This window comes from Hipposideros armiger, unplaced genomic scaffold (assembly GCF_001890085.2).
Source record: "Hipposideros armiger isolate ML-2016 unplaced genomic scaffold, ASM189008v1 scaffold_33, whole genome shotgun sequence".
NCBI classification, from domain to species: domain Eukaryota; kingdom Metazoa; phylum Chordata; class Mammalia; order Chiroptera; family Hipposideridae; genus Hipposideros; species Hipposideros armiger.
Genome location: NW_017731383.1, coordinates 4264926 through 4276426, shown reverse-complemented (window position 1 = coordinate 4276426; position 11501 = coordinate 4264926). Strand labels below are relative to the sequence as shown.

At 54.1% G+C, this 11501-nt stretch overlaps 2 protein-coding genes across 3 annotated transcripts in view; both read right to left on the bottom strand.

Moving 5' to 3' along the window:
- Positions 1–65: 65 nt before the first annotated feature.
- BHLHA15 (basic helix-loop-helix family member a15) lies at positions 66–3859 on the bottom strand. The gene is made up of 2 exons (XM_019637496.1): positions 3789–3859; positions 66–3106 (listed from the first exon to the last, which is right to left on the bottom strand). Exon 2 carries the CDS (start codon positions 3049–3051, stop codon positions 2488–2490), a length of 564 nt encoding a protein of 187 aa, XP_019493041.1. The 5' UTR covers positions 3052–3106; positions 3789–3859; the 3' UTR covers positions 66–2487.
- Positions 3860–5153: 1294 nt separating this feature from the next.
- LMTK2 (lemur tyrosine kinase 2) overlaps positions 5154–11501 on the bottom strand; it is a 73279-nt gene continuing 66931 nt past the window's right edge. For both annotated transcript variants that reach the window (XM_019637542.1, XM_019637543.1), the window contains exons 12-14: positions 10301–10433; positions 9826–10068; positions 5154–8864 (exon numbers count right to left, since the gene is read on the bottom strand). In XM_019637542.1, the coding sequence (XP_019493087.1) occupies positions 8836–8864; positions 9826–10068; positions 10301–10433 (405 nt within the window). In that variant the 3' untranslated portion in view covers positions 5154–8835. The remainder of the gene's footprint in view (positions 8865–9825; positions 10069–10300; positions 10434–11501) is intronic.

Sequence of the window (11501 nt, the reverse complement as noted above, 5' to 3'; positions counted from 1 at the left end):
TTTTTTTTTTGCTACATTATGATTCAAATGCACAGTTCCCCATGCTTCAATGCATGGGACAAAAGTAGCAATTGTGAAATCTTTTATTTTCCTTTTGTGACACAGCATTGGTTTCATGAGTACTTTTAAGGGATCATTAGGAAAAATAAAATCAAATTTGGGTCATTTAAAAAACATTTTCACCACAATTACAGCTGAGGCACTCGCTGGCTGTTTCAGTCCCACGGAGGTTTTCCCAGACAGAGAAGCCGCAGTTCCGGTTTCTCTGCTGGCCCGATGGAGACTGATATGGACCGCCACCTTGCGGCTCACTCAGGGCTCAGGATGCATTGTGGGTCTCTGACTTTAGGACTCCTCACAGGACAGAAGAGTCCAGATGGGCTTGGGGTCCAAGATGAGGGTCGAGGGAGCAGACCTGGCAGCAGGCCTCACCAGCCTCTGTCACGAGACCTGTTCTCCCCTCCCCTCCCCTCCCTTCCCCTCCTCCACCATATTTAACCCCCTGACACAGGACTGAGATCTTTAAGGATCCTTCGTGATGTGGCCACGGGGCAAGCAGATGCCCACCAGCCTCGGATGAAGGACTGGCTATCTGAGCCCGGGTCACCCTCTGGGAAGCAGAGGGGGTACAGGTGTGGGTCTGAGACAGAAAAAGAGGTCCGACAGCTGTCGTCCTGCAAGGTGGTAACCCACAGGTCCTCGCATCGCCCCCAGTTATCAGGCCTGGTCTCCTGGACAGAGTCTGTGCTTCCAGCTCAGTCTGTTGGTTCCCTCGGCAAGTTCAGGGATGCACTGGGCGCTGCTCTGGCCAAAGCTGGAGCCACCGGGTTTGCAGGCCCCCTCTTGTGTTTCCGTTGGCCGGACAGCCACCTGCAGCAGGGGTCGCATGGACCCCACCTGTCCCAAGCTTGGAGTTGCCCTCCACCTCGGCTCCCACTGGTGGGTTGCCCTGACCACTGACCTTCCAGAGTGGCCAGGCCTGAGGGACAGGCCGGGAGCACCTGGAGTCCCCACATGCCCCATGGCGAATGATGGCTGGGATGGTTGGGGCCCGGACCAGACCAGGCCTCCCGGGGCCACCTTTCAGAAGGCCTGCACTGGGGCCTATGGAGGGCCCGGCGAGCATCTGACCAGGCATGCTAGGACTGAAGTGGCTAATGACTGTTCCGCGGGGTGCCACCTACTGCCCTTTCTACGGCCAGAGCTGACACCCGGCCCAGAAATGCATTAAGTGGCTGGGGCTGGGGCTACCAGGGCTGGGACAGGGAGGCAGAGCATCAGGGGCAGGCCCCTGGCAGGACCAGCCCCACTCCCGGCCCAACTAGGCCCTTGTCCGCAGTGCCCAGGAGGACCTCTGGGACAGCTCTGGGCACAGGGGACCAGGCCCCACGTGCCAAGCCAACTCTACCTTCACCATGACCCCTGTCACTGCGGTTCCTGCCTGAGGCTGCCAAGGGCTCTGTGCCCTCCCCATGTTGGCTGTGGGCAGATGGACAAGGGAGGGGAGATGCCAGCCGGTTAAGAGCAAAGTCGCCAAGCCTGTCAGAGCCAGTGGGACAGGAACACCACAGAAGGAAGCTTGGCCCGAGGCTGTAGGAACCTGCGAGGCTGCCCAGTCCTGCCTCTGTGGAGAGGCACCAGGTGGGGGAGGGGAGCGCTGGCCACCCCAGACTCCCCCATGCAGAGAGCCCTGCAGGCCCCGCAACCGGGACCCAACAGCACCTTAAAGTCCTGTCAGACCACCCCCGTCAGCGACAAATACAACAATGGGCAGCAAACCTGGTGGGCCCCTCCCCCCGGAGACCAGGGACGGGCAGGCAGGGGACCCAGGACCTACCGGCTTCTCTCCCCCCACAGGCCCAGTCCTGTCTCCAGCCGCCTCAGCACCAGGTCACAGACCCTCCGACCCTGCTCAGACCCTCTGTGGTCAGGAGCCGCCACACGGGAGGAGGGAGGAACAGATCCTAGCCCCTCTTCCCACCACAGTCTCTTTAGAATTAATTTGAGGTAATCTGACTAGGGTTTCCAGCTGACAGAGAGATTCGGAACTAGACGCTTCAACCATCTGGGCTCAGCCACACTCCCCAAGGGGCTGTGCCTCAGTTTACCCGAAGGAGGAGGCTCTCATGCAGGTTGGAGGAGGTCCCTTCCTGGGCCTGGGCCTCAGCACTAAGTGGGGAAACTTACCAAGTAAATCTTTTCCTGGAATCTCCCTTGCCTCAGGAGGGAGATTGGAGTGAAGAGAATTCAGTCAGAAAGCCTGTCAATTCCTGCCTGGTCAGTTTAAACGCAGGTGCTGGGACCTACACGGAGGTTTGGGCTTCATGCCACCCAAGGCCATGGCCTTGACCGGGTCTTGTCCCCTGGGGGCCAGGACATGCTCCAAAAAGGCAGCTGAGTGTTCTGTGAAAATGGAGCTGCTGGGGCCAGGTCCACGTGGGGTGTCACCACCAGTCGGGGGCTTTTGGTGGGACCAGGGCCTGGGCGCTAGGAGCCCTCTCGGAAGCTGTGAATCTGCGTGGAGTACTTCTGCAGGTGGCCCTCGGGCTGGGCCTCGGTAACACCGAGTGCGCCCCCGGTTGACTGCTGCTGCTGATAGTGCTGGTAGAGCTTGGGGCCCGGGCCGTCCAGTCCCGGGAGGCGACCGCTGGACATGGTCAGGATGGTGGCTGTCAGCGACTTGATGTAGTTCTTGGCCAGCGTGAGGGTCTCGATCTTGGAGAGCTTCTTGTCGGCGCGCACGTGCGGGATGACCTCGCGCAGCGCCTGGAAGGCGTTGTTCAACGTGTGCATTCGCTGCCGCTCTCGCTCGTTGCTCTCCAGCCGCCGCTGGATGCTGCTCTCGCGTCGGCCACTGGGCCCCGCCGGCCCCAACCGCTTGCGCCCGCTTTCCACCCGCGCGCCCTGCGCCCGCGCTGTCCTGCTCCGCAGACCCTTAGCCAGCTGGGGCCCGGAGCCTGGCTGGGGCCTGTCCGAGGTCGGCTCCCCTGGGGTGGCCTCTGTGTTCTGCGGAGGCACCCGGCGCCTAGAGGGCCGGTTTTTGGTCTTCATGGCTCCAGATTGGTTGTCCCAGGGGGGTGGCGGCTCTGAGGGGAGGCCCTTGGAGCTGAAATCCAGAACACAGGCGACCCCGTGGTCACTCGGCAGGCCGGTGGACACTTAGGACGGCCAGTGGACCCTCAGGGCAGCCTCCTCACTGCCCAATGGCAGCTGACCACTTGGTGCACAGCGACCCCAGGGCCTTCCCATTGACACACGGAGACCTGAGCTCCCCCCCCCACACACACCCCATGCCCCTGTTTGACCTGATGCTGACCCCCAAACCCTTCCCTGATCTGATGGCCTGGGGGAGGCGTACTGACCCCGGAATTTTATTGGGCCTCACGCCCCTCACTGCCCCCCAGTGCCTCCTGAACTTAGGTGGCCTTTGACACGTTGCTCAGAACCCCCCAGAGAAGCAGCCCCATCCTAGCTCAGGGCGGCACCTCTGCCTGAGACTGTGCTGCCTCCTGTTTGCCAGGGTGGACTGGCCACAACATTGACAGTCCTGCCCCGCTGGATGTCACAAATGCAGGGACAACACTGGGGCCAGAACTGCTGTGGGCAACAGTCAGGGGTCAGAGGTCGGCCGTGGCCAGAGCCTGCAGTAGCCCCAGGCTACCTCGCGGATGGATCCAGACAGGGCTCCAGGCCCAGAGCCCCCGTCCAGGTCTCTCCCCAGGCCCCACCTGCTGCTGCCCCTGAGTCCTCGCCCCGCGACTCCCCCCGCCCGACCCCTACCGCATTACCTGGGGATCCGCGGCCGCACGCGCCAGTGCTGCCCACGGGGGACAAGGACACGTCGCTTTAGCCGCCCCGGGCGGGGCCAGGCCACATGTAAATGAACCTGCGGGGCGGGGCCAGGGAGGGGCCGGTGACCGCAAGTCCCCTGCCTTGCGGCAGGCAGGGAGGCAGAGCAAACCTGGGAGCTGGCGGCCGCCCAGCGCTTCCAGCCCCGCGGACCCCACGCCGCGGATTGGGAGCCTGAGGCCTCTCTGCGAGCCCAGTGGCGCCGAGGGGAAGCCCCGGGACCGCAACTGGCTGCCGCACCTGACCTGGGGTTAAGGCTCAGAACACGAGGATGAATTCGGGAAATAGCCGTTTTGCAATACTACTAGCTTCTTAAACGGGCAGCGGCCACATCTCTGAACAGCAGTAGCCCATGTTCTGGCGGACCCGGCTCTGGGACCCGCCCCCACGCCGCTGGCGCCGGTCCAGGTGCGAGTGGGCGGAGCCCTACCCCGCGAAGCACCTGGGCGGCCGCCTGCGTGCAGATCACCAGGAAATAACTGGTGTTAAGTCCAGGGGCGGCAGGCAGACAGCCTGGGCTCAAACCCGGCTCTGCCACCCACGTGCCTACCTTCATCGCACCCTGCCTCAGTTTCCTCACCTGCAGGCGCATTAAAAGATGTTAAAAACACCATCTGGTTCAGGGGACTCGGGGGCTGATAGGACGCCCCTGGAGTGCAGTGAGGCCTCCGCCGCCGTCGTTCGCTCACTGGTCTGGGCTCCCACCCTCTTGTGTCCCGCAGGACCATGGTCAGCGCTGTCCTCGCCCTTCTCTGGGACTGTCACTCGCTGCCTGTTTGGGGCGTCTCTGAAGGGGGGCTTCACAGGGCTCCATCTACTCCCTGAGGGTCACACAGGAGTTGGTGTAACCCAAGTTAGGGCCAGGAGTCAGTTTTGGGAGGAGCCTGTTACTGTGCTCTTGGCAGCTGGGACCGGGAGAGCAAGGACAGGAAGATGGGGGCATAGAAAGGCTGGTTTCGGGTGGACTAGCCTTTTGGCTTAGAGCTCATTTGATGCTGGACCTCAGAAATTAAAATGCTTCTGAAATTCAAGTGGAAAGGCTTCGGATTATAGACGCGCTTTAAGGCAGCACAAACCCTACTTAAAAGTTTGCTTTTCCAGTGATTCTACAATCTTTGTGTTCTCAGGAGCATGGGGAATTAGGTTTGTCATAGAAAAGGGCAGCAGGTAGCCAGAAACCAGGGCAGTGAGTGACCCAGGGCTGCAGGATGCCAGTGACCACAGCAAGGCAGTGCCAGGCCGCTCCCCCTCCCGCACCCTGGGCCTTGCACAGTGGGAAAAACACGGAATAAACGCAGCAACAGTTTATAAATATATAACTATGTTTATTTGAATATTAAATAGTTTTTAAATTACAAGCAATTTATTGAATCACACTATGCATCAATATACAGTAAAAATCTTACAATTTAAAAATGTACACAATTTAAATGAAAGTTCATTAACTGTTATATTGCCGTGAACCTCTTGCGGCTGTGTTAAAGCACAACAGGGAAACCTCACAGGTATGACTGCCCCTTGTCCTCATCTGCAGACGGGGTTAACAGTGGACACGGACACCCATCCACTGTTAAGACCTACCTAGGTCTGTGCGAGCTTGAACAGCAGACATGTTCAAGCCACTCAAATAACAGGTTGTTGGGAATTCAACACTGTCAACACACCTTTAAGAATTTATCTATATACTAAAGAGGATTTTCTTTAATCGTCAAAACTTGAGCCAACTCCAATCACTACTCCGGAATATCGTTTTTGAGATTGAAATCTGAAGTAATTCTGTACAGCCATTCTTATTTTAAGGCTGCTTCTCATAAGGCTGGTATCTTGAAGCCCCTGTAATTGAAGCCCAACACTTGGAGCCTAACCCGTGGTTCACTTCTGGAATTTTCAGATTAAAATTAAGGGCTGAGTGGAGTAAAACTATTAGCTGCCTCCCTTACACCTGGGCCCTCAGGACAGACATGCAGTTAAGTCATGAACCCTACAAATACCCTATGGAAATACCACTAAGAGGAAGAGGTTTCCATTTGAAAGGCGTTATATGGCAGCAAGACATACAAAGACTTTTCTTAGATAAACCCATTTCTATAGAAACAATCACAGGTACATTTAAAAACAGAATGAAAGTCTGTTTTCAGTTCAGCTTCGTTGAGCTTCTTCGCCCTTCAGATGAATGGCTTCTTACCCACACACAGTCCGTTTCAGAAAGATACGGGGAACGCTTTTTCTACATTTCTCTTTCTGAGTTACAAGCGAGTCAGTTGGTAACACAAATTAGCATCTAGCTAGGAAGGAAATGAAGGTTAGATTATTTTTATTATAGGATTTAAAATACATAAATTCCACCAGAGTAAAACTAAGTAAAACCTCATAGGCTCCGAGGGAGGCGTGGAAACATGACAGTGAGCGAGATGTCACAAGCCTCGCCCCTATCACCTAGAGAACCACTGACTCAGTTCACTGTGTAACTTACTAGAGCAAGTACGGTTTGAAAACCCACTACTGGTAACCAACCGAGTTAAAAAAAACTGAGACAACAAAGCACATGCTGACATTTCAAAAATGGGCTGAAAATTTTAATGTACATAATTTATTTCCTGTGTATTGCTTAAGATTTCAAAAGAACGTTAACTCACGTTTATTATAAATATAAAATCTTCCCTACCATGCAACCCCCCCTCCAGTGAAATCTACTACTCCAACCCACCCCCAAATCAATGTATAAAATGCTTTTTTTGGCAATTAATTGAGAGTGATATAGACTTAAAATAAATTAAAATGGGAATTATGTTGTTAAAATCGCCTTAATCATAGTGAAAAATGTACAGCCCCAAAACATCAAATTTATCCTGGGCTGACTGCAAAAGACTATATGTTCTGTGGATCTGCTTGATTTTAGTCATTAAATCTGAACTCCTTAAACCTATTAATTTGAAAAAACTAGTATAATCGCCTCAATTCTCTCCAAACCTCGATGGTAGATGTAAAAATTTAGAAAGCTCAGGAAGTCTCCATAACAAGAAATTCAGAGTTTGATGGTTTTGGCAAAAATCACCTTCTAATGCCCTGTTAACTTTTTTCAATGTGCACACCACCGGGTCCAGCTTCCCGGACGGTGCTCCACACTCACGCCCAGTGGAGGGGAAAGGGGCCCCTTTCGTCATTCTGGACTTCCTTGCTCTGGCTGTTATTGCGCGTATAGAAAGTTAGTGGCGTGAACCAGAATTGATAGTAAAGGTCATCATTTACTAGGGAAACTAGCCAGTATACACATGTGCATCTTGCACTAGGCCCCGAGTTCCTGGGACTACCTGGGCCCGGAGAGTCATCCTGGCGTTACCTTCCGCTGGAGTCGGGAAAGCGTATCAGCACCGGAGAACAGTGGGGTGAAGAGCCAGCCTGCGTCTTCATGGCCGACAGGCCGAGCCTCCCTCAGAACAGCACTGCTATGCTGCTCCAGCCCCCGGAAACTTCCCGATGTCAGAGCAGACTCAAGAGCTGCAGAGTGAGGTCACCAACATTATGAGGTTGCAGCGGACACGCTGGGTCCCTTTCACAGCGAGGGGAGAGCTTGGTGCTGAAGGCAGAAGGGCAGGGCCAGTGTGACATGCCCGGGAGTGCTGTCTGGGTCTGACGGCCACACAGGGCTGCGGAATGGTCCTGCCCAGGAGGACATGCGGCTGCGGAGGCTCTGCCGCTGTCCCTTGTCCCTTCTCACAGCTGCAGGATGTAGTGGATCTGCTGGGCTACAGAGACCAGCCATGCCTGGACATGACACGACTTGCAGTGGCTCTGAGGGGAAAACTCAGCTCTGGAGGTTAGTAAAAGCTGAACACCGGGGCTGAGCTTCTACAAACAGAATGAATTCCAACTGCTCTCTGCTGCCACAGCCCCCCAAGCAGCTTCTCCCTCGGGGTGCTGCCCCTTCCAGAATGAAGGGGTTCCAAGGACACTAAAGCCATGGCAGCCTGTGCTTCTAAAACCCAAGCAGTAGAAGCCAGCTTGGAGGGGAAGTACTTGTAGGGCCACGCTCAGCTCCCCGGGCCAGGGGACCTGCACGTTCTAACCTGCAGCTGAGTTCTGGGGTGCACGAAAAAGGGTTTTCCCAAAAGGGTTTTAAAATCGGGGGTGGGAGTGGGAGAATCACATGGAGGGGCTGCAAGGCCCTCCAGCGCCTCAGAGAAGCCTCATCTGCTACACGGGACCGCCTCAGAGAAGAGACTCAATGGGGTTCAGTCAACCAACGAAACAGAGCAGCCTTTTTGGAGTCTTCAAAAATATTTCCTATAAGGACATAAAACACTAACATTCAGAATCATTTATCATTTACGAAAAAGTACCATATGTACAGTTCCAGCAATTCTAAGGACGGCATAACACTCAAAATATTTAAGCTTTACAAGTACCATGCAGAGCAAACAAACTATAAAACAGAAAAATAATCAAACTAGTGGATAGCACCAGCTTGACCTGCCTTATTTTCCTTGAATAATTTAAGATTCTGTACAATATCAGAACATCTTAGAACATTTATCCACAGTGCAATTACAGAAAGCAATTAGTGATTTTTAAAAAAATAATAAATACGGCTCACTGGTGCCAGTTCCCACCGTGCACCCTCTGGGCCCCTGTGCACAGATGGGATGCACAGGTGTGGACAGGAACACCCTGCATGGAAACAGAGACAACCAGGAGCCCACAGTTCTCCACGCACTGGAGCAGGGCTGTGCTGCCCAAGCGCCAATGTTTCTGGTAGGTGAGGGCGGCCATGGGGCAGCAAACAGCTGGACGGGACCACGCCTCCCCAGCCGGGTTTCCTGCCGTGGGCACCGGCACAGAGCCCCACGGAGCCCGGCGCCAGCTCCCTTTCCGCCCGAGTCTCTCTCCCTGTCCCATCTCAGCAGACGTCGAGTGGATGGCACTGCTCAGCCGGCAGCACAGGACCGGCCTGGGGAAGCAGCCTGGGATCGAGTACATCAGCAGCCGCTAATCTTTCTCTCCATCTTCGCTGCTTCCTATTTGGGAGAGAGCAAGCAAAGCTGGGTTTTTAACATGATCATCACAGATAAAAATAGTGTGGATGGCATCTGATCTGCACTGCAGAAAAAGGAACTGAAACTAGGTGTATGGCCAGCACCTGCCCAGCCCCCCCGTTTTCTTCCTGCCAGACTCGCAAATACATCTGCTGGGCTCACACGCTGGTTCAATGTCAACGCTTAGGGAACAGGGGCAAATCGGCTCTGATCTCCACACATCTGCTGCCCTGACAGGTCGTTAGCTCACAGGCGCTATCTAATCGGCACAATTAAGCACAGCACAAACACAAACAAAAGCTCTTCATATCTCCCAGGTATTATTTGATCTGCAAACTTCTAATCAAAAAAGGTGCCTATTAACATTTATCTCCCAATCTGGTTAAGGGGAAGAAAGGATCCATATGTTCAGATAATGCGACTTCAAATGTGCCCTGCCATTGGCTTCCCACCCAGGCCTTCCGTTATCACAGGAGACCAAGACTTAATTGCAAAATCAACATCCCCAGAAAAGCCAGAGCACGTTTGGGCTCCATCCCGAGGCCAGGGCCAAGTGTTCTTGGGAGCCTATGCTGCCTGAAGCGCGGCTTCTCTGTGGGAGCAAGAGGTGGAGTGGGGGCCGGGTGGCTCGTAGCGAAAGGGCAAGGGGGGAAGGTAAGGGGACACACATACTGGGACAAGTTCTGCTCGCTGCTGCTCTGCCCCGGCCACGGGCTGCCGGCCCAGCAGGGGCCCAGAGGGGACACCACGAGGAGTACTGTGGAGTGGCAGGCCTAGGAGGGCAGGGCGTGGCCCCCCAGAGCACACTGCCAAGACTGGGAGGGCTTCACAGAGGTTTTTCGAACTTACTCAGCAAATACCAGGAAAGCGTCCAATTACCACGCGTCGGGCCAGCGGGGAAGGCCTCCCAGGCTGTCCCACCCAGTGCGCCCCATCCTCTCACCTCCTTGCTCCATGTCCGAGTCCGTGAGGTGTGTGAGAGAAAAGCTGGCGATGTTGGCAGGAGAGATGGAGAACCTGGAGTAGGGGGACGTGTGGGGCCAGCTCTGCTCTGCACTCCGGGCCGGGGGCGGGGGAGAAAAGTACTTTGATGTTTGCAGGGAAGGCTTGGAACTAAGAAGGTTACTCGTTGTCTTTGATGTAAAAGGGTCTGGGGAGAAGTCATCATCCCATTCAAAGCCTCCACCTACAAGTACAAATTAAAAAAGAATTCTCCTTTTATCATTTCATGATAAACAGAGGAGAATACAAACACAGAGGTGTGCCCAGCAGATCAGCAAACACCAACTCGGCCCCACAGATGCCAGAGCTGCTCCCCGTGTCACAAGGGGGCCATTAACACATATGTGAAGTTACCCTCAGAAGTGTTTACATGATCACAATGCACTCTTTTGAAACCTGTCAAGGAAGTGCAATACCTTCTTCATCAGTTGAACTTTCGGAATTTATACACCTGCTCAGGTAAGGGGAGCCTGACGCCGGTGCTGGGCTGCTCAGCTCGGGGCCATGAGCTTCTCCCCCACAGTGGCCCAGCTCTTTGGTTGGGGTCTCCTGAAAAGCCAAACAGAAATTCCTGTCAGCAACTCCTGCTCACGGGGCCCACAGGTGTACGCTTCACAGGCCGGCAGCGCGTCTGACTGACTGGCTGTAAAATGTTCACCTGAAAGCAGGTGGCTCCTGGGAGGGGTGGGGAGGGACACACAGCCCTGTCTCTCCCACGGGCAGAATGCTTCAAGCGGCTACTTGAGGCCTCTGAGAAGTAAACAGGGGCCGGCGGGTTGGGGAAGGATGCTGGGATTCAGATGCCAAAGCAGCAGGGCATTTTACACCCCCACCCCCACCCCTCGCTCCACAGCTCCTGGCCTGTACGTGTGCCACCCACTGGACAGACTGGACCTTGGGGTCCAGCTCCTCCAGGTGGCGGGGACGCTCACCTCCTTCACACTTACAGGCGGCTGCCACCCCTGCTGCTGCCACCCTGGGATGGCTGCTTGGGACTGGGAGCAAGAGAACAGAGAAAAAGGGGGGATGAGGGAGCAATTTCTTCCCTTCTCTCTGAATGTCAAAAGACCCCTTCCTGTTACTTCTAGAATCAGAACCAAAGAGCTTCTGGAGCTTTCTCTCGCCACACCAGTGTCCACTTTAGATTTTGGCTGTGCTGAGCTCAAACAATACAGCAAGGGCTTTGAAAGTGGAGCCCCAACCCACAGAAAGATGGAAAATTAATATGTTTATAATAATCCATGGGTCAAAGGGTAAGTCTTGAGGAAAATGAGAAAATATTTTAAACTGAATAAAAATACAACATATTAAATTTGTGGGATGCAACTAAAGTAGTACATAGAGAGAAATTTATAGCATTAAATGCTAATTTAGAAAAAAAGGTCTTAAATCCTAAGCATCTCCCTTAAAAGTCTAGAAAAAGAGTAAAATAAATCCAAAGCAAGCAGAAGGAAGAGAATAATAAAGCAGAAATCAATAAAATTAGAAAAAACACTCCATAAACCAAAAGTCGTTCTTCAAAGAAATCCACACCATCTTTTCCAGAAAGAGAAAATACTTCCCAACTTATTTTATGAGACCAGCATTACCTTGGTACCAAAACCAACGACGGCACCC